Source organism: Haemaphysalis longicornis, unplaced genomic scaffold (assembly GCF_048455015.1).
Source record: "Haemaphysalis longicornis isolate Haplotype H1 unplaced genomic scaffold, Haemaphysalis longicornis Haplotype H1 scaffold_12, whole genome shotgun sequence".
Classification (NCBI taxonomy): Eukaryota; Metazoa; Arthropoda; class Arachnida; order Ixodida; family Ixodidae; genus Haemaphysalis; species Haemaphysalis longicornis.
Window position 1 is genome coordinate 21,488,267 of NW_027526225.1, and position 23,206 is coordinate 21,511,472.

Below are 23,206 nucleotides of genomic sequence, written 5' to 3' on the forward strand. Positions count from 1 at the left end.
TGCGTGTTAACCTGGCAAGTGATTGTACAAGCTCCTCGCATGTGCACGGATCGTCAAGGTTGGGGCTTGGAGCACCTTGGTGATCAGGGTGGGAAGTGAGCGATATAAATAAAGCTGGCATGGGACCAAAAGGCTTCTTTCGAAGGAAGGAAAACAGCTCGTCCGTGGATTGAGAATCGTGCACAGTGAATCGTGAATCGTGCACAGTGCACGATGGTTGAGTAGCAGTGGTTTTCCATGGCGCGATGCCCAAAAGGTGCTGAAACATGTTTCATGCTTTCCAGTTTGGAAAACCCGCTCAGGTGGTTGCAAAACGTGCACCAATTTAGGGTTTGGAGGAATTGAGAGTAAGTGACAGCTTCCTGCGTTAATTTGGTGATGCGCTATTTGAGTGAGCGATTACGCATGTTGGGACAGCATCGCCTGGGTAAACGGGGGCACGCTGCCCACAGGTGCTCAAGGTGGGTATCGGCTGCTTGGAGATATTGTGTGAGTGGATGCTTTTGCTGTAGGTCTGTTGTATGTCGGCCATTTGTTACGACCATTCTTCAACGTCATCCGTGAGTTGAATAATGTAAAAGGGGGCTTGGAGGTTGGGGAGGGGCAGTCAATCCAGTCGGTTTGTCGGGCTACTCCCGTGCGATGGCGGAGAGCATGTCTGGAGACACATTCAAATATTTTTCCGAGGTAGGTTTTCTCATTTTTTCCCCATAGTTTCGGAAAAAATATTTGGGTGGCCCAGGGCCCCGTCCTGGCGCTCTGTTGGATGGAAATAATGACGCTAACGTTCCGAAATGGACAACGGGAGTAATAGATGTGTCTTTTGGAGAAATGTTGACGTTACAAGCACCATGACAGGAAACGCTTCTTGCGAATGGGGTGTAAAGGCGTCACCTAAAATGACTGCGAGTCAAACCTGCGTAGGTCGACTTCATGTCTATTGACATTGCAGTTGTCGTCGCTTGGGTTTAGCCGTATGGCGAAACACTGCCATGCTTCCCAGCCAGCGTAAAGGGCCAGACACATGTGCGTAGAGCGACGTGTCTCCGCACCATTTCCCTCCCTAAAACCGGTCCTGAAGCCTTCACGAGTGTTCCTGACCGCTGTCGGGCCGGTTTCCGTAGCGGGAAAACGCTTGCGTAAACGCGTCCTTTTCCGCACCTGTTCTTGACCCTTAGGTAGGAGCGTAGTACGAAGGTTTTAATATTCGTGCATTCGCCCATATAATTCGCGCATTTAATAAAGCTTTAGGAAGAGGCAAGCACACCAACCAAGGGCATTTATTAAAAGCGGTCCCCAAGTTTCGGAGCCTACTCGGCTCCTTCATCAGGAGTGACTATGTAAGACAAGAAGCAGCAGAAGGTCTCTTCTTCTTTCCAGTTTTCTTTTTCCTTCAGTTTAGCCCAACCAGACAGAGTTCTTTTGAAAGAGTTCACATTTACTAAAACTGCGGGCAAAGATAGACGTTGCTTTCGGAGACACGTGGTAGGCGTTCTGGGCAAACCTACCAGGCGTAACCAATCAGTGGGTAGATAAATTGAGATACAGCGCTACTATTGGAAAGAACTCAAACAACCTTGTCCTCCGCTAACGTAAATAAACCGCGTGTTTGGCGTCGCAGAAGGGGCAAAGCAACTCGGCCGATGTTACGGATGTGAATCTGACAATCCTCGACACCCAGATCACGGTAATCCTTGGGCCACCCAATTGCGGCTGCTCGACTATCCTGGAGGTACTGATGGGTAAGCTTTTCGTTCCGATTGCTTTGCTCTAACGCCAAGCAGAAGGAGTGCATTTCGAGAACAACAAGACATGCTCACAACGTATCAACGAAGAAAAATTACAATGGGTAGCGCTGAGTGCCTTCAGAATTATAACTCAGTAGGCGGGTGAAATGATGTAATGGTGTAATGATAATTAGGTAGGCGGGAGACGGTTGCCTAATAGCTGGCTTCGGGCACGAACGTGTAAACGGGCTGGTTTGTTTCGCAGTAGACTTCGATTAGCTTTTTTAAAGAAAACAACGCAAACGATGTCCGAGGCAAGTGAGATCAAAGTAAACATAAATAAGTCTCGTCGAGCTGTTCCAGCAAAATTGGAACGATAATTAAAAATGAACGTGGAATAGTTTGTTAGCAACCAAAATAAAATATGGTAAAAATGGTGTCGCTGATAGGCGAGGTAGAAGGAAATTCCAAAGAAAAGTCATTTCGGCGATGTTTTGCACACAGCGCAGAGTTGTGCAACGAACGCTAGATGTGTAAAGGGGCTTTGGACACCATTGGGCATCAACAGGTACTAGTGATCACTCCTTGCAGCAGTTTTCCAGACAGATGGACGGAGGGAACAATATTTTCGAGTTTGTGGACCCCATGAAAGCGAGAGAAACGGCGTAGGAAACAGGTGAGGAAAAGTAAACGCCAAAGAAAAGTCTACTCCAGCTGTTCGAGGGGAAATCTGAAACAAAATGCCCCCAAAAATGACGCATGAGCACTGGGAATGCGGCAGAGTTGCATCCAATTTAGCCAACTTCTATTGCATCCATTATGGGGGTCGGTTGAGGTACAGCCACTGTAGTTGAGGGGAGAGCAGAGGTACAATGGCGGCAGAAGAAATTTGCAGCGAAGTCATCAGATACGTGGCTGATTTTATTGTTGCAGGTCACCTTAAGCACTGCTCTGCACTTACCGAACTACTTTTTTAGAGCAATCACTAAATTTATTACATTTGAATGCTGTATCTTTGAGTGGTGAGGTGGCATCTTTTAGATCAGTGTATACACAGTGAGCATAAAAATGCACTGACAATTACTGCGCTCCCTAGTGCGTGCAAGATAACAGCAGAGGCTATCTCGCAGCGCGTCGCCGCCACCGGACAGCCTGTTGTTGCAAATGATATTTTAACCTCCCGCGCAAATGTCGTGTGGTTAGGATTAGCCACGCACAGGGCAGCAGCGAACATGCTGTTGCAAATCGTGTTTGAACCGCCCGCGAAAATGTCAGTTTGTTCGGATTAGCGGTGAACGGAACACCGCCTGTGTCAAGCCTTAGGAGGAGGGTGATTCTTGGCGCCGGCGCATACCGATAGTGAGAGGGGAGGCAGCGAGAGAGATGACGTCATGGCCGCACGTGCCGCCCTCGTCCTCACCCTTGGCCGGACGGTCCTCTCCGTTTTCTTTCTTCGCTGCTTCTTTTGCTCACTCGGTTACGCGGACGTATACACCCGCCACCGCGGAATCCAGGTACGGGCCACCCAAGGTCTGCGCCCTAAAACACTATAGTTCAGAAAATAACGTGGTCGTGCGTATAGCCATTGAAGTGTAGGATTGCCCGACGCCGTGCGTGTAACCTCAGTCTACTCTTTATTTCACGTCACTCGCCAATGAGAGGCCTTACTCCTTCACCCGCGGGCAGGCAAGCTCGTTCCCACAAGCGGAGCCGCCTACGTGTGCAACTACAGCGTCGACTCCATCTCGGGTGTCACGGCCGTTAACGTCAGCGCCTTCCTGGACGAGCGCGCACTGTTCGACAACCTCACCGTCGAGGAGCACCTCTTCTTCTACGCGCTGGTGAGAATCGTCACCGTTCGGGGTGATTAAGGGCATAACACATGTCTGCACATTGTGAAGTGATTTACTCCCTCGTGGGGAATTTTTTTCTCCATATAACTAACACGCTTACACCCTATACAAAAACACAAGAAAACACCATTTGGAAGAGTATATAGTTTAACTAAATACCCTACACCCTAGCGAAAACTCTAAAAAACACCCTTTTTTCAGGGTGTTTTGTCGCATCCATTAGAAGGGTGTTACGATCCGCTTGCCTCCATGGTACACAGGTAACGCCTCCGGTTTTCGTACAGAAGCTGTGGGTTGGAATACTAGCTCCCTCGAACTTATTTGTTCTTTATTTGTGCAGTGGTGAGCCTTCTACGAAGCACGTGCTGAGCTTCTGTGCTGCGGCCTAGGCATACTGCCCTCCCCCTCACACGTCCTCCACACCTTCATACTCCGCTTACCTGCGGGTTCACCTTCGGTGGCCTTTCGTTCTCTCGGTTTTCTCGTAGCGCCTCGCCGCCTGTGATCGTTTCGAGCCACGTCCGCATACCGCCCTCCCCCTCACACTTTCGACGCACTTTACTCCTCCTTTTTCCTTCTGTCTTCAGTATCCCCTTCGTTCTCTCGGTTACGAGGCACGGCCACGTTGTGAAATCACAGCAGTGGACGCTTAAAGTAGCCATGAAGACAAAATACAAGTTGGGTTTATTAGAAAGACTGCTTAGTCCCGATAACAATGATACCAATATCATCGCAATGTTCGAGCAAGTAACGGCGATATTAAAGAAAACGTGTGATGCAGTCGCGACCCCCTAGCCGATTTCCCGCAACTTTTCTATGACGTCACGGAACCTTGTTTGTGTGATTGGCGGCCGCCTAACTGACCTGTCGCGACAACACATGACTGGACGTCTGTAATGGGGCCTCTCCAGCCTTGCGCCACTAGTGGAAGCTGCGCCAATGGTTTTTATTTTTTGAATAAATGTAGGGTTTTAGTTGTATGGTGTACAATATTTTACAGTGAGTTAACAGGATGTTTCGTGGGGCCGTTTTATGAAGCCGATGGGTTACTCACACCGCAGAGTTCTGGTTCGAGCGCGAAATGCGGAAGTGGCTTCGGACATCACTGACCACCGACAATTACTGCTCTGTGAAATGGCTTACACCCTTTAAGGCCAACTGTACTGAAAATTTCCACCTTTTTGAAACATTATTACTGCGAAGCAGTATGTGTCTCACCTCGCAGTTTTCATTCCGGTGAAGCCGATTTACTCGGCGCCGCTCCAGGGTACTTCCTCGCCACCATCAACCCCTATTTCACAACGGTTATGGCAACGGTTATTCCCCTCGTTCCCATCGATGCCTCTTTCACGAATTGCGCAGTCGGCTGGCAGCGGCCGTAGCGTCGTTTTCAGATGTTTGCGGTGAACCAACAAAAGCGCGAGTGGGTGTAAAAACGCCCGAAAGCTGGAGCCACCAGCGCCACCTCAAAATCTCCCTGAAGGTCCCAGCTGGGTGAAAGCAGCTTGCCCCGTTGGAACGCCGGCGTGAGTAAATAATTCTTCTTTAGCTGGAAAGCCATTCCGGCGACATTGTCGCGTTAGCGGCCCTCGTTGAAGAACTGGTTGTAGTTGTTCTGGCAGAATAATAGTAGATCTTAGTCTGGCCGCACATCAAGTCTTCATCTCTCCCTTCACAGGTGTATTTCACGTCTTACTGTGCGCCCATTCCCAGTTGCCGGTTTGTGCGTGCGCGGGTTGGGGGTGGAGGGAGGGGACATGCACGCACACCAGGGCTTAATGCCGCTACGGATGACATACCCGTTGTGGTGGTGGGAGATTTAAACGTGGGAGTCTCACGGCTTAATGCGCCCCGTCAGCTGTCTTCCTCAATCGAGCGGTTAGGCTCTGGGTTGGTGTGTTGCACAGACAATAAGATGCGCCCGCCTGGTCAGCGAAAGAGACATCCCCGCGTATGTCTGCTATAATAAAGGCCGAGGCCTTCGAGGTGTTAACTCGCTGTGAGGCTGTCGCCTGTCGTTCGCTTGCAGGAATAAGAGCGCAAATTGAAGGAGCGTCAGCCCAAACAGAAGCGGGATTGTATACTCGAAAATAACGGAAAGCCGCTGCTGCTGCCGTTGCCGCCTCAAGTTACAGCTGGTTGAGTCACTGATCTCCACTAGAGTTGCTGGATGGCGCTTCGAGCTCTCCGGCGCACGGCCGCCGGAAGTTCGCGCGCTCGTCCCGGAAGTCGGGCCGTTCCAGCATAGCGCATGCTACGCATGGGCTGGTTTCGCACGCATTCCGCCAAAAATGCCTGCTTGTTGGGCCGTCAACTGCACAAGCAGACCAGAGTAGTCGTCTGGGAAGACGTTTCACTTGGAAGTATTACAATATTCGGTACGACGTGCGTGATACGCAGCGAAACGCAAATGTCATATCAGTTTCGTTTTTAAGCTGTAGCTCTTGTTACGCAGATTCCCTCGCTCTAAGCCGGATTTATACCGGCGTTGGGTGGCAAACTTATACCCTAGTTACACGGCGAAAGTAACCACAGTTAAGTTTAACCGTGGTTACTAAACTTTAACCGCGGTTATCGCTAACTGCGGTTTTGGATGTTACACGCGAAATTGCAAGTTTGGTGACCGGATTCACTTGATTATGAGCGCAACAAATATAAATGCACACTTTTAATTTCACGATAAAAAACGAAAGAGAAGCAGTGTAGACAAAAAGAAATATCGTTAAAGCATTCGCTTCAGACACAAACGCAACGCACTCGTGCGCGGCGAGAAGAGGGGCTTCCCCAACAGCTCGCAACCCGCTTGGTTTGCTTAGGTCTGTTCGGTGTTGGGAACTTTCAGCTCAGCACAATTTTTCACCGCACTGACATCCATTTTCTCGCATGCGGAAGTTATTTTCCCCGATCAAATTGATTTCGAAGAGCGGCGATGCGATAAGCTGTTGCTGCCGTGGTCTGGGCCGGTTCGGGCCGCAAGCAGTGCCGTGCGGGCAGGCGCGCCGCGCCGGTGTGTTTACAGGCACGGCCGACGCGCGCGCCGATCGTTTCCGAGTGGTGAAAACGCTTCAATATTGCCTGCTATATCCATTTTTGGCGGAAGACGCGCGGAATTTACAAATTTAGCACGGCTTTTGTCGTAGTTGATCGGGCGGATCGGGAAACGAGCCGCTGCTGACGGGCAGTCGCGCTGATTGCGAAAGCGATATGCTAAGAACGCAAGCGCGTCTTGGGGCGCCCGCTGTTTGAGAACCTTCGTCTCTTCCGAACGCCAGGTGATTTTTTTTTCGCCTCCACTGATGCGCCGCCACTTGCGTCCGAACTGAATTGTGTGATTTTGAGCACTGCGGCTGCGGAAACTGTGGTTAGCGTGACCGAACTGGCTAAGCTCAGTTTTCGTTAACCATCGTTAGCGACGTAACCGCAGTTTCGTCTGTCGTGTAACGCAGCAAACTGCGGTTTTGTCTAACCGCGCTTTTCCTTAACCGTGGTTAACTGTGCCCGTGTAACTAGCTCTCCATTCCCAGGCTGCAGGCTCTGCAGTGACCACTTTACTGACAACTGTTTTGACAGAACGGGCACACGAACTCGGCTACAGCCTGACGCCGTGCCCACGTTGTTTTCTTTCTAGCATAAATCCCTAGCATAAGTTTCTAGCATAAATCCTGTTAGAGCTGCGTCGTCCCCTCTCAAACCAAGACCCAAGTGACATTTTCGTTCTCCTTTGCAATTAAATTCTGGTTCATATTTACGTCCCATATTTCGGTATAGCATAAGTTGCGATCTGAACGCGATGTGTACAGCCAAAATGCAATAAAGTGAGAACAAAATGCCAAAATGCGCCAGTGGAGCCGCTTATCAGCGGGTGAGAAGCGTAGCAGACGCCTGACTTCCGGGACGAGCCGTTGAACTTCCGGTGGCCGTGCGCGCGCCCGGCCGCGACAGCGGCGAAGCGCCATCCAGCAACTAAGTGGAGATCAGTGGGTTGAGTAGCTGTGAATCCCTCCCGCATGAACAGCTACTGGCCCACTTGGAACGCGGACCTAAGCCAATATCACTTGTTCAGCTTAAAGGGCTTTCCGAGCGACATGTTCGACAGTGTCTTTCACTTCTAAGCGCCCGATCATGACCGTCAAGCAGCCCAATGCGACCGGTCCGATGTCCTCAGTGGTAGAGTGGAATGGGTTGGCGTGTTACACAAAGAGGAAGATGCCTACGACGCGGGAGGGAAAGAGACAGCTCTACGTTTGTCCGCTAGGATAAAGCTCGGGTCTTCCCAAATTTCATTCAAGTAATTCGCTTGGAAGTATGCTCAGTCGTAAATTACAAACAAACGTGCTTTGTTTTGCGCAATCCCTAACTAACTCCCTTGAATCCTCGCAAAAACACAAGGAAGCGGCCTTTTGCAGGGTGTTTTGTCCCTTATGTCACCCTTAAAGGGCGTTGCTTGCGCTTCTGCTAGAACTCAACGGTGTCAGTCAGGGACGAAAATCACCCTTAATCGCCAACTTCACTGAAATTTAAACTTGGCCGAATTTATCTTGAACATACACGGCGTACCACCAAATCAACTGGGATATGACTCGTAGCCTTGTGAAATCCGTGCTCTAACCGTTGGAGGCGCTTCAAATAGCACCGTTGCAGACGACGCTGCACATGCCGGATGATCGCGGAAACAGCCATGAAGTGGAAATGACTTTGCGGCCGGTCGGGGCTTAGCGCCGAGACACTGTAGTCGGGTGCTTGGTCCTTCGACAAGCCAGGAGGACCGTGCGGGCTCCGCTGGGAGCGCTTATCCTACGGCTGCTGCGAGCGCGGAGCGTTGCACGCAGGGACCGATGCTTGCTCGGGTAGTCCGGCCGCTCGCTCCCCGTCTGCAACTTCACTTCAGCCTGGCCGCATAATGGTCACGCTCTTCTCAATTTCGGTTTCAGAATCGCTGATTTTTTAAGGGTGTTTGCGCCGTGCATACGCGTATTTTAGCAGTCATTTTTTGGATCTTGCAGACATTTTAGGTCGACTACGAAGAAGAAAATTTAGTGCCGTCCCACTCTGTGAGAACGATGATCTGCGAAGCTGCACGCCCTCCGCGGATTGCGCAAAACAAAACACGTTTGTTTGTAATTTACGACTGAGCATACTTCCAAGCGAATTACTTGAATGAAATTTGGGAAGACCCGAGCTTTATCCTAGCGGACAAACGGGAATCCGCGAAGGGCATGCAGCTTCGCAGGTCATCGTTCTCACAGAGTGGGACGGCACTAAATTTTCTTCTTCGTAGTCGACCTAAAATGTCTGCAAGATCCAAAAAATGACTGCTAAAATACGCGTATGCACGGCGCAAACACCCTTCAAAAATCAGCGATTCTGAAACCGAAATTGAGAAGAGCGTGGCCATTATGCGGCCAGGCTGAAGTGAAGTTGCAGACGGGGAGCGAGCGGCCGGACTACCCGAGCAAGCCTCGGTCCCTGCGTGCAACGCTCCGCGCTCGCAGCAGCCGTAGGATAAGCGCTCCCATCGGAGCCCGCACGGTCCTCCTGGCTGGTCGAAGGACCAAGCACCCGACTACAGTGTCTCGGCGCTAAGCCCCGACCGGCCGCAAAGTCATTTCTACTTCATGGCTGTTTCCGCGATCATCCGGCATGTGCAGCGTCGTCTGCAACGGTGCTATTTGAAGCGCCTCCAACGGTTAGAGCACGGATTTCACAAGGCTACGAGTCATATCCCAGTTGATTTGGTGGTACGCCGTGTATGTTCAAGATAAATTCGGCCAAGTTTAAATTTCAGTGAAGTTGGCGATTAAGGGTGATTTTCGTCCCTGACTGACACCGTTGAGTTCTAGCAGAAGCGCAAGCAACGCCCTTTAAGGGTGACATAAGGGACAAAACACCCTGCAAAAGGCCGCTTCCTTGTGTTTTTGCGAGGATTCAAGGGAGTTAGATAGACTATCAGACATAGTTTTGTGAGATCAAAAGTCCTACAGTTCATCCGTAGAAAAAGCCTCATCATGGCAGCATCTATGAGCTGCGCTGAAGAGGCTTAGAAGCTAAAACTGCGAAGTGAACGTGTACGTGCGAATGACACGATGACCTTTGCTGGCACGCTCGTACCCTTCGCCAGGTGGGGTCGACCGACGCAGACGCGTACGTCGACTGGGCGCTGAATGCGGTCAGGATGGAGCCTTACAAGGACTGTCTCGTGTCCCAGCTCTCACCGCGGCTACGCACATCCCTGTGCATGGCCATCGCCATGTGTCGCGTCAAGCAGGTGAGCGCACCACCTCTTCGTACTCTCCTCTCGCTCGTCCTCTTCTTTTTTACATCCCCCTCCGCCTTCTTGCGCTTCCTTCTCCCGCTCTTCTTCTTAACTCCCTTCTCTCCCCGTTTCCGCACACTATTCGTCCTTATTTTTATCAGGGAAGCTGTTTTGAAAATCGTTATTAAACTTTACTAATTTCGTCCAGCGGTACCGCCGAGGACGTGCAAATTCACCTTTTGACCCTGCGACACACCCATTGAAGCGCATCGCTTGATTCGCTGGGCCCGCTTTCGGCGGTGCGCACAAGGCCCCGTTTTCAGTCCTTCTTCTGTTCAACTAGCGGCGGAGGCCGCGTCGGGTGCGGCCGCTCGCCTGATGGGCAGCTGACAAACCGCGCAGCCTTCCACGCATGCACCGCTGGGTCTTCTCGGGCTACATGACTCGTCTCGCGCTTGGCGAAGAGAAACGCCGCGTTCGTCGTGAATGAAAGCGGGGCCGTGCCTTCTTCAGGGATCATTGCACGTGACCGAACGGCTTTGAACCGCAGTCGGCAATACAGCAACGTCAAAGGTTAACCAAGCGAAACCAATTCAACCGGATTGAGCAAGGTTTTGCTTTACATATCCGAGATTAGCTGAGCTAAGGCACCGCCATTTTTTCATCTCCGCAGTTAAGATTAGCAGGAAAATGCCGAGCGCACGTGAGCACGAGCACATGATTGATTGATTGATTGTGGGGTTTAATGCGCCGACGCAACGCAGGCGATGTGGCGCGCAGTAGTGGAGGGCTCCGGGTTAATTTTGACCACCTGGGGATCTTTATCGTGCGCCGAAATCTCGTACACACGGGCGTTTTTGCTTTTCGCCTCCATCAGAAAAGCGGCCGCCGCGGCCGGGAATCGAACCCGCGACCTCGTGCCCAGCAGCGCAACGCCTTAGCCACTCAGCCACCGCGGCGGGTCCACGAGCACATGAGCGTGTGCCTCGCCATGACCGCCCAGCGCCCCCGCCGGATGTTTGTCAAGCTGCAAGCATACCCAATTAAAGAGACTGGCCAAGACTGACAAAAAAATACGAGAATTGTCTACTAAAGCGTAGCATTTTTATGCCGCGTGTCTTCAGGGTGAGTTCTTTACAGCCAGATTTCTTGGTTTTCTAAATCCTGCACGACCAATTATCTGCATTTACGCAATTAAAATGAGTACATTAGGAAATTTTGCGATTAGTGCATTATTGCTGAAAGGCAAGGCCTTACACGATTCGCCATTTGCGTATTTTTATATTTTTCTTATTTTTTGTGTTCAAATTTTTTTTTCAACCGATTATCTTCATTTACGCTAATATAACGATTCCAAGTGGAACTTTCGCAAAATATGCTTTATTTGGAAATGCAGGGCGTTGCACGGTTTGCTATTTTCAGTATTTTTTGTTTGTTTATTATTTTTCCAAAATTTTGTTCCACCAAATATCTCCATTTACGCTATTACAACGATTTCAGGTGGAACTTTCGCTAAATTTAGATTAATGTGGAAATGCAGGGCGTTGCACGGTTTGCTATTTTCAGTATTTTTTGTTTCTTTATTATTTTGCCAAAATTTTGTTGGACCAATTATCCCCATTTACGTTCTTATAAGATTACGGTGAAATTTTTGCAAAATCTGCATTATTGTGGAAATGCAGGGCGTTATACGGTTTGCTATGTTCAGTATTTGTTTGTTTGTTTATTATTTTTTCAAAATTTTGTTCGCCAGTTATATCCATTTACGCTACTCTAACGATTACAGGTGGAACTTTCGCAAAATCTGCATCATTGTGGAAATGCAGGGCGTTATACGGATTGCTATTTACAAAATTTTTGTTTGTTTATTATTTTCCCAAAATTTTTTTCGTCCAATTGTCTCCATTTACGCTCTCATAACGATTACATGTGGAACTTTCGCGAAATATGGATTGTTGCGGAAATGCAGGGCGTTATACGGTTGGAACTAATCCACATTTTCAAATATTGTAGCGAAAAGCAACACCTCGCTATATCGGGCAGCCCTCGCGAGGTGACCAGTTTTAACCTTGAGAACTAGAGGTGAAACCACACCCCCTTCCGCAGGCGCCCGGCACGGCGCAGTGGCCCGATGGAGGGGAGAGATATATGGGGCAAGGGAGAGATAGGCGAATAGGGAACGGAGACGTGCGCGGGTCCCGTGTAGCCACCTGGCGAAGGAAGGCGAGGAGGCCAGCGCCGCAGCGATAAGCGCACGCCACGGAGTAAGGCCAGGAAGGCACTTGCGGCCCACAGCCGTGGGTGATTGAGGAAGACGAACATCCAGGCTCCAGCTGTGATCGCTCGTACAACGGCCAGGCTTAAACAACACCTTTAGGCGAAAAACAGGAAACACGCTACAGTTGCGTGCAGCCTCGGTACCTTCAAGCCTTACGCATTAGTGTGAGCTGCCTTAATTTTTTTATTTTTCTTGTTTTTCAAAATTTCGTTCCACCCTAAAATTATCTCCATATGATGATTACAAGTGAGACTTTCGCGAAATCTGCATTGTGAAAATGCCATGCGTCGTATAATTTGCCATTTCGGTAATTTTTATGAATTTTCTTGATGTCTCGTTATAATTTTGTTCTACCAATTATCTTTATTTACGCTATTATAACGATTACAGGTTGAACGTTCGCAAAATATGCGTTATTGTGGAAATCCAGGGCGTTACACGGTTCAACGTTTTCCGTAATATTTTGCAGTTTTCTTATTTTTTAGTTTTTAAAAAATTTGTTCGACAACTTATCTCCATTTACGCTATTACAACAATTACAGGTGGAAATTTCGCGAAATCTGCATTATTGTGGAAATGCGGGGCTTTACGCGGTCCGGGCTGGGAGGGTAACAGGCAAAGAATTCTGCGCATTAGTAAAAAAAAAAAAAAAAAAAAACACCTCCAGCGTTCGTTGTAATCGTGGCAACACTTCCTCAGAACCAGAATTACGCGTCATAGCGTACGCCCCTCCAAGGTGATGTCGAATGATTATCACTTCAAAAAAAAAAAAAAAAAAAAAAAAGCTGACTCATATAGCAACGATGGTGGAGTAAAGGTCGTTGCAGCAGCGAACATGGAAATCGGCTGCAATCGTGGACTTAAATGGTCGTGATGGTCGTGAAAGTAGCGCACAGCTTTGCTACCTTCGTCTTACGGGTTAACGCGAGCTTCCTTCATTTTTTAACAGTAAAGCTGTCTGCCGACACAAACCCGTCCGCCGTAGACAGAAACCCACCAGCGCACGTGAGCGCGTGCCTCGCGGTGACCGTCCGGCGTCACCGAGCCAGGCGTCGGGCACGACCTTGGTGCAGTGGCCTTAGCGAAAGAATTCAGTGAGGCTTCCACTCACGTGCAAGAGTTGAATGACGATGCTGTTGAGCATTGCCGGACTAATGGCTATGTGTTAGTATCATTGTTTATTTGCATAGTTGCGGTGCTAGTATTCGTCGTCATATGCATCGAAGAGGTCGTCGTCATCTTCGCGGGGCCCTCCCCGAGAAGACGAGTGATGCGATGTCATCCTCATGAGTGTAGGCTTGCACCAGCTGAACTGGCGAAGCTTGCACGATGTTGCGCAAGGCTTGAACCATAGCGAGTCTGCACGATTTCTTTTTATCCGTGAGCACTGAAGGTCACATCACCACTCATTTATTTACATGTTCTGTCGTTGCTTTGCACTGTGCTAGTAGTATAGTAGTAGTCATATGCATGGATACCATCGTGTTCCTCACTACAAGCATGGGAGGTTCCCGTTTGAACCCATTCCCATTTCATCCTTCCCGCTTGTTCCCTCCCGCTTCAATCCGGCGCAAAACGACCTTCCCTTTTCGCCCTTTCCCATTTCGCCTGTTCCCATTTCATTTGAAACTTCTCGTTTGTTCCCTGCTGCTTCAACCCGGTTCAAGACGACAAGGGTAAGAATGGGGTGGAGTGCATTCGGCAGGCATTCTCAGATAATGAATGGCAGCCTACCTACCATTGTCCCTGAAGAAGAATGTGTATGACAGCGGCATCTTACCGGTACTCACCTACGGGGCAGAAACTTGGAGGCTCACTGAAAGGGTACAATTTGAATTGAGGACGACTCAGCCAGCAATAGAACGGAAGATGATAGGTGTAACATTACGCGACAAGAAGAGAGCGAAGTGGGTCAGGGAACAAACGCGCGTTAAGAACATATTAGTAGAAATTAAAAAGAATAAATGGGCGTGGGCAGGGCATGTAATGCAAAGGCAAGAAAACCGTTTGTCATTAAGGGTAACAGAGTGGATCCCTAGAGAAGGCAAGCGTTGCAGGGGGCGGCAGAAAGTTAGATGGGCAAATGAGATCAAGAAGTTTCCGGGGATGAATTGGCGGCAGTTAGCGCAGGACCGGGATAATTGGAGATTAATGGAAGAGGCCTTTGCCCTGCAGTGGGCGTAGATAGGCTGGTAATGATGATGATGATGATATCAAGGTATGATGGCCGTACGGCCGTAATAGCGGCGAAAGTGTGACACTTCAAGCGTTGCAAAAAATGGACGCATTTTCTCGTCGAGACACAAACAGCTTCGTTAAAAGCCCCGCCCGCTGGCTTTGTTCAAGTTTGTTGACGCCCGCAGGCGCGGCTCATGATCTTCGACGAGCCGACGAGGCTGATGGACGAGAGGCACCGCCGGAGCATGTGGCTCACCCTGGAGGACGTGGCCAAGTACAGCGCCGTGCTGGTGACCACGTCGAGCGTCGAGGACGCCGAGATGCTCGCCCACCGGCTCGTAATCATGAACCAGGGCCGCGTCGTCTGCGCCGGCTCCCCAGGCTGGCTCAAGACGCGCTTCGGCGTCGGCTGCTACCTGCGGCTCACCACGATGCGAAGCTTCAGGTGCGATTCCAACTACGTCGTCGAACTCCGTCGAAAAAATTGTCTGCATGTATGCGTAACGGTACTCCGTTGTCTTCATCACACTCATCATGACACGCCCTTCAGTGCACTAAGGAGTGGAGCGTGCTCCCCTTTTCCGCAAAAGATAAAATATTCAGTGGTTGTAATAAATTAACAGAAAAGAAATGTTTGTTATACGGCAAGAAATACGACAGTGAAGGATAACCTTGAGAGATAACGGAATGAATGCACCAGGACAAATCTTCTCACAAGAGAAGGGTAAGATAAAATAGTTGGGATGTTTAGGGCTGCTTACGTGCGTTAATGACTGTGCCTGGCGTACTATTAGACGGCTACCGTTTATATGCACCCTAACCAGTTTTTACGGTGCTTGATTCATCCTAAGCCTTTAGGCTACTTTATTCCACCATTAAACTTAAACAGGTATTAATGAATCTTAATTCAGCTTAACCCACCTTAGTCTAGCCTAACTCATCTCAATTCATGTTAAATCAGTTCCTACCTTAGTCAAACTAAATCTATCCGAGTTCATCCTAATCGATACATCTTAATCCCATCCACAGCCGCTAAATCCAAGCTTAATCCATCTTACAACATTCTATCTTGGTTAATCTTAATCTAAATATTAGTCTTAATCGAAATACCGACGCAATCTACCGTAATTCTTCTTAATCCAGCTAACTTTGTCCGACTTACTCTTAATCTACTTATATCCCATCTTATTAATCTTTAACTGTCAATGGCTAACCGATCACAAATTCATATCATTCATCTTAGTACACCATCAATGGTCTTAAAACACCTAATACATTGTAACTAACAGTAATCCCACGTAACTAATTATCATGTTCAATCATTGAATAACCATTAATCACCTTGCAATTAACTGCGATCACCTGTCATTATATCTTCATCCAACATGAACAGCTCTTCTTATCTCCATGGCAGGTTGTCTAATTAGCGCGGCGGTAAACCACTGGCTTCACACTCTGGAGGCCCCGATTGAAACCCCAAACAAGCCCAAACGTTTCTATTCGCTTTCGAGCGGAAGTCATTTTGGTACCAGTCGTGTTGACGTCGACGACGATCACTTTTCGCGTTTGGCGAAATATATAGACTTCTCGCTCTAATAAATGGTTTTTCTAAGACAAGATAGCCGAGTAGCGTGACGGGCCCTGGTCCCTCTTGATAAGCAAAAAAAAAAAAAAAGAAATTACCCCACCTTCCCGCGAGGGGAACCCTGTGGAGATGCGACGCATCTTGGGGGTTCACTTGGTGTTTCCGTTGGGTTGATTCTCTTATTGCGTGAAACGTGTGAGGAACGCGTTTGATGTATTCTTTATTTAACACGCGGCGTAACGTTAACGATGACGGCCTTGTGGTCGCTGAAGTGTACGGGTAGTGGATGGTGAAGTAACGGGACCACCGTGCAATTTGTAGCGAAGATCAAGTCTATGCACGTGCCCGAAATCGGAACGTCACCCGCCGCGGTGGCTCAGTGGCTAAGGCGTTGCGCTGCTGAGCACGAGGTCGCGGGTTCGATTCCCGGCCGCGGCGGCCGCTTTTCTGATGGAGGCGAAAAGCAAAAACGCCCGTGTGTACGAGATTTCGGCGCACGTTAAAGATCCCCAGGTGGTCAAAATTAATCCGGAGCCCTCCACTACGGCGCGCCTCATCGCCTGCGTTGCGTCGGCGCGTTAAACCCTACAATCAAATCAAAATCAAATCGGAACGTCGGTGCTGAAACGACCGCGGCTTTGACGCAACGTGGCACGGCTATGACGCAAAACAATCCAACACAATCCACTTTAATCCAATCCAATCCAAATCCAATCCAAGCCAAGCCAAGCCAAGTCAAGCCAAGCCAACCCAATCGAATCCAATCCAATGCCCCTCGCGAGAGAGTTTTCGCTATCGAAGAGTAGAGGTGGTGAGCGGCGGAGAGCGCAGCTCGCGCGGCGAGGAGAATGGGGGAGGGGTGTGGATGGACAACAACAACGCTGTATGGAGGGACAAGGCTAGTGAATGAGATGCAGTCGCATCTAAAATTCCCTCTATAAGATGCGAATGGGCAATTATTCCTTTGCGTGTGTACGCGGTACGTATATGAACGCAACCGTCATCTAGCATCGTATCCGCATATTTTTCATTTCGCGTAGTCAGACTTAATAATGGACCGAGAAGCCACCCTTCTCGGCTTGTGTCTTTAGCACAAGTTGTTAAAAAATGACCGGGGAATCGTTTAAATATGTTGACGGCTCTCAACGAGAAATGCGTCGGGCTTCCGGAAACGGTAAGGATGCAACACGGGCCGCGTAGGGGTGCTGACGCATGTTATACCATCAGGGCAGCTCGCGGCCGCGCCAAGAATCCCTCGCTCTTTGTATGTATGATTCAGCCCACTGTTTTGAGTGCTTCCGTGTAAGCTGAATACGCGAATTCTTTCATCGATGTTGCGCACGCAGGCAACCAGGGTGCCCCCGTTTTGCGGCGAAGCCGTATTTTAGACAGTCCATGATAACAAGCTACAAATTTGTTCAGTTTGAAAGAAACAGCTTTTGGGAACGCACTCAGCTCCACTCCAGCAACAGAAGACGTTCTGTTACCCGAAAAAGTGCAAGGAATATTGAAGAAACTTTCTAATTTCACACTCCAGTGACACAATATGGGCACGGGTGACGTAACATATGCCCCCACTAAGTCATAATTATCAGAGTTTAGCAGCACGTTGACATTCCAGTGATACAGTAAAGCGGAACTTGAGGCCCTACATCAATCTCCCAGTCATGGCGTAGGCCGGCGTGCGCCAATCGCACAAACAAGATTCGGTGACGTCATACAGGAATCACCGGAAATCGATCGCGCAGTCGCCACTGGTTCATCTGTGTTCCTTGTTATCTCCATCACTTGTTCGAAGTTTCCGATAAAATCGGTATCGTTTTTATCGAGACAAAGCAGTCTCTTTAAAGGGGCCATGAAGACAGTACAGGTTTGTTTTATTCGAGAGATTTGGTGTTTTATAGTGCCCCCAGAGCTTGTCCGGCACCAAACGATGCTTTAGTCACTAAGAATTCATCAATTTTTGTTAAAATTTTGATTCTCCCGCCAAATCGTGTTTCTCGGGGTCGTCTGCAATCATCTATGTCTGCCATGATGTCATAAAAAAGGGTCTTCAAGCGAACCAGAATGCGGCACTAGGATTTGAGACGACTACAAAGCCTTGTTTACTATCAATCCTTCCAGATAACGCCACCATACCGTAACTTACCTTTGCCCGTCTTTGTTTTGTTTTTGACCGTATTTGCACGTGGCTTTTTGTGAAACATGGGGCATACACGACAGTGCCGCGTAAGACGATGTCGCTTGCGCCAATCGGCCCGTATCGAGTCATAAAACCCGAAAGCTCCATACTGCTGTGCAGCTATAACAGGCCTAGGGTGCGCAGTACCACCAACAGCGCGCTCTGGTACGTACATGCATCTTTACGTGTACTTTCATAACTTCCATGTTTACCCCACAATTATTGCTTCTATTAAATGAATATATACATTACATTTAAGCAAAAATAGCTTGTGCTGCAATATTATAATGCCTGCATAACTTGCGTTTGCTTTTGCCAGCCTCAGCCAATAGCACACTTTAGCAGTATGACATCATAGGTTCTGTTGCGGGAACTGAGCTAGTGAGTCGCATGGCGTTTCCTTTTTTCATAATTATAAAGCTTATTTCAGCGAAGTTTACGTTAAAAGTTGTCTCAGTATGATTCTAACGAGGCAATCTATCGAATGGACCAAAGTTGTGTTTTGCCAGAATGGCCCCTTTAATGGACCAAACATATACTTTGCCTCAGTCGTCCCTTAAAGTGCGAACGGCAAACTGGCCTCATGCAGGGCGGAACGCGTGACGCGCATCGTCCAGCAGCACATGGGACCGGTTGAGCCCGTGCGGGTCACTTGCCTGGAGGCCGTCTTCAACCTGACGGTCACAGCTACGGTGAGCAGATTCGCCGCCCTCGCACAGAGACCCACGCTTACACCCGCGGCCTGGTCCAATCAAGCAGTCTTTGCGTTCAAGTTTTGAGAAACTGTTTGAGCTGAGTATGCTTCACGGTGTATCGGGCGCCAGAAATGGGTGGAAGCCGTTTTTCATGCGTAAAGTACACGTCGGTCAATATTCCGGGGTCCCCGGAAAACAAACGGCACAGAAAATGGCCGACGCATACACGAAATTGTCGAGTGCTCTAATAATTAAACGCAGGATGAAAATTGGCCGCGCATCTGCTCCTTTCATTGCAAATGTCGAAGGAAGACAGCAGTCGACTGGTGCCCCTGCCAAGTAAAGGCCTCCCTTTTCTTTCCCGCTCACCTCTCATGCTGTTCCTCTCCCGTCTCGCTTCTACCAAGATAACAGGCTAGAGGTTTGCACAAGTCGATTTAAATTTACCGCTTTCCACTGCTCCGAGTCGGGTGCCTGGGTGTCAGCGCTGCCGTATGGCAGACACGCGCGTGAATTGAGGCACCCTACTACAACGTTTATAGAACCACGTTGTACTACTCCACAAGCGTTCCAAACGGAACTTGGATACCATCTAGTGGAAGCTTTCGTTGCTATTGCCGTTTGATATCTTAAAGGCCGCCAGGAGGTAGCGCTGGCAACAGCAGATGACGGTTTTCTGCAGTTGATGTAGTATTTCATTTGCTATCGCAAAAATCAAGCATCCATGAAATTTTTAATAAAGGAACAGTGCAAATATCACTTATGTATTGATTTGCGGCCTTTTATTTGCAAATATCGTCTTCTTGTTCAGCAATGCTGTCAAGTATGAACACTGTCACCGGACTTAAATGTTTAGATTTGGCTGTGAGTATATAAGTCTACTGCGCAGCATCTGCTTCACTTTGGCCGGCTGTCTGAATTGAGACAGACAGACAGACAGACAGAGACAGACAGACAGACAGACAGACCAAAATTCTGCGTTTAAGTAGCCCAAGAAAGACTATCGTCTTTAGTCATCTTGAAGGCGAAGTATATTGAGGCAATGCTTCTGGTAGGTCTCATATATTTCCTCATTGTTCAGCGCAAAGGCAACTTTTGTCAAATTTGAATCTAAACTAAAGCGCATAACTGGCAGTACTAGTGTTCTTTCAGTCCTTGTATAGGGGCTTATGATATAAAAAATACAAACAACCGGTAAAAACGGCCGCCAAGAGAGGTGAGATGAAAGCAAACTAAAAAAATTATATCCTTTCCACTCAATATGAAAGCTGTCGGAAGTGTAGAGCAGTGATTTGCCCTAATGGGCCGTAGCGCCGTTATCCGCTCACTGCTACCACCCATCACGCTCTTCGCCGCCCCGTCTCACTCCTCTTTTAGTAACTGGAACAGAGGTTTCTCCAATGCAATTCAAATTTCCCGCCTTCCCAGTGCTCGCCCCCCCCCCCCCCCCCGGCCTGAAACTGCGCCAGCGGGAGGTCTGTTGTTTTTGTGTTTTATTTAATATTGTATGGTGGAGCTGTTTCGCGTCGAAAGCATGATTTTTTTTTTCTTGCGCGGCTGGAGCCTTCCTGCGTCATTTCGAACGCGCCGTTTTTTTTTTGTTTTTTTTTTGCGTGGTCGCTTTTAGATGCGAATGCATCTCATTCACACGACTTGTCCCTGCATCAGGCGTCGGCGTCGTCGTCGTTGGTCGGCGTCCACCCCTCGCCCATTCTCCTCGCCGCGCCAGCTTCGCTCTCCGCCGCTCATCCCCTCTCCTCTCCGATAGCGAACACTCTCTCGCGAGCATAGCTCGCGAGCATTGCTCGCGAGGGACATTGGATTGGATTCGATTAGATTGGCTTGGATTGGCTTGGCTTGGCTTGGATTGGATTGGATTAAAGTGGATTGTGTTGGATTGTGTTGCGTCATAGCCGCGGCAGACGCACTGGCGCCGGCGCGTCCCCTCACCGTTATGCGCGCTATAAAACGCGGTGCCTGCGCCGCTCCGCTCCATCGTTCCAGCGCCGTTCCTCCGCTGTCCAACGCTGCAACGTGATGCGTCGCATCTACACAGGGGTTCCCGCGAGGGGAGGTGGGACTTTTTTAATTTACTATCGTAAAAGACAACCCAACGAGCGTTCGTAACTGAATGAACGCGAGAACTGCCGGTTATACACACATTTTGCCTCAAATGTGCTTGAAGTTTTCTTTGCGCTAAGCAACGGGGAGATGTATGACAAGGTCCAGTGGTTCACGAGTTCCGAATGGTTATGACTATAATAACCGCTTGGTTTTCGAAGCGTCGATCGGACGCCGCTACGACGGTACACCGTGGGGCTCTACTTGGGTCCAGCGAGAGAGCTACGAATACAAGCTCCTAATGTGCTGTGCACTTCAAACGAAATATTACAGCTGGAGCTGCTCTGAGCGTAACAAAAACTAGATAAACAAAAACGTCTAACTCATTACCAGCAGATGGTTCCCAGGCAGTACGAACCCGGGAAAATTGAATTTATTAAACTCTATTACAAAAGAGATGGCGTATTAGCTTTGGGGAAAGGGAGAGTGGGATAAGACGGGAGATATTCCGTTCCTTGACAGGTGCCCAGCAATTACGGTGCGGTGCAAAACGTTAATTAAAAAGGCTTATATGCCTCGCCCCACGTCTAAACCGCCGTAAAAGATACCAGGCCATCCTTAGTTACGAAGAAATGCGCAGAATTGAGCTAAGATTTGCCACAAGAAAAAAATCATGGGTCTTGAAAAAAATGTGATTGATCCCTCTTTCATAGGTATCGGTAAAACACGAAAGTAAAATCTGTCTTCACAGGAGCATTTGAATGTTTATTGTGCATCGATATGAACTTGCACATGGCTATTTATATTTAATCGGCATGGAAGCGTTAGACGCATCAACATTAGACACTGGATTACACGCCCGGGGGCATCGCGTAAATCCGATTGAAACCCCAGGTACTCGCAAACCATGCCAACAAAACCGAAATGGTTGTCAGTGAATCGTTTGGTGAAGTCACAGTACGCTACAGTGAAAGGATCATGATTTGCGTTTCGGCAGCAGTCTTGTGGGTGTGCTTGGCGAGCGACGTCCTGCTGGCGGGTCGCTTATGCAAAGGTGCGACCACAGTGGTCCTACTCCGTGGCGTGTACGCCATACCCTTCGTTGCGACGAGCTCAGCTTGTGGAACGCGCGGCGGCGGCATTCCACAAGCTGAGCGGCCTTCCACATAGGAGGCGGACGGGTAAACACAGCAGCTTCCGTTGCTACACGCTGCCCTATCGAGGCGCCAACTATCGGCGCTCATTAGCGTCATGACGCACTACTTCGCTTCGCCTCTCCTAGACGGCAGCACCATCGTAATGGACAAGTTAGAGGGAATGACATAAGGAGCGTTCGTACAGCTCCCAGGGAATGACTTCATGGCTGAGTCGGTAGAGCGTTAGCGATCGCGGGCTCGAAACCTAACATTTCGAAACCTAACGTTTTCTGGTGATATCATATCTGTGACGGATATGACGTCGGTGGGGTTTGTGAGCCCTGGCACAAAACACTTTCGTGTTAAAAAAATACTGCTGCGGCTCGAACCCGGCCGTTTGTTCCAAAACTCACGTTTCCACCCATAGGCTACTCGGGAAGATCAGCGGGACTTTCTTAGCAGTTGCATAAAAGAATAGAGTTGCAAGCGAAGCTGCAGATGGCACTGGGTGCCTACAGGAAATTCGGACTTGTGCGCACAGGGGAACGGAATATCGCCTAAGAAGGTGCGGAGGAAGAAACACGTGCGAAGGGGGAACGATTATAATGATGATGATTGAGAGAACCCGTCCGAAAATGGGGAACTGATGCTTCCACATGCTCTATATCATCAGCGTTGCTTAGGTGGCTTCTTCACTTTAAATGGACCCTGCAACACTTTTTTCAATTTTTTTCGAAATCTTATGTACTTGCACAGCGTAGTCACCCAACACACTCAGAACTTAGATTAGGGGGTCGCAAAGTACCTCAGCCAAAACTTACTCCTCTGTGAACACCAGATATCGTGTAAATTCGCTCAAAAGACTTTTCTCTCTTTCCCGGTCTTGACGTTCTTCGACGGCTCGAATTACATCACTAGGCCATGTAGCTACTGTTGGCCGGTTTTCCTTCAGTTGCAGAAATGAACGCTTTTCGATGGAAACTTTAAAAAAAAAAAGGACACAAACCCAAAGCAGAAATGGAAGGCGTATCTGGTGCGACGAGCAAATCACGTAGTGCCGCTCCGTGCTGGCGATAACTATAACTTTCGCAGTGGTTCCATACGCGAAGGAAAGCGTAGAAGCGCTTATCGAAAGTGTTGCAGGGTCCCTGTAATTCTTACGTTTGTGAGGTGGTCATAACCGTGCATGTTGGGTGTCTCCCGTGATCAGTAGAGTTCAGGTTATGGGAAGGTTTGCATTTCCCTGTGTTCGCCCCTG

The 23,206-nt window shown here is 49.0% G+C and overlaps 1 protein-coding gene across 1 annotated transcript in view; it reads left to right on the top strand.

The window, feature by feature from the left end:
• LOC144161528 (phospholipid-transporting ATPase ABCA3-like) overlaps positions 1 to 23,206 on the top strand; it is a 62,190-nt gene that overhangs the window by 6,863 nt on the left and 32,121 nt on the right. Inside the window, exons 4-8 of the mRNA XM_077692186.1 lie at positions 1,622 to 1,742; positions 3,414 to 3,568; positions 9,699 to 9,845; positions 14,475 to 14,734; positions 18,646 to 18,748. Coding sequence (XP_077548312.1) covers positions 1,622 to 1,742; positions 3,414 to 3,568; positions 9,699 to 9,845; positions 14,475 to 14,734; positions 18,646 to 18,748 — 786 coding nt within the window. The remainder of the gene's footprint in view (positions 1 to 1,621; positions 1,743 to 3,413; positions 3,569 to 9,698; positions 9,846 to 14,474; positions 14,735 to 18,645; positions 18,749 to 23,206) is intronic.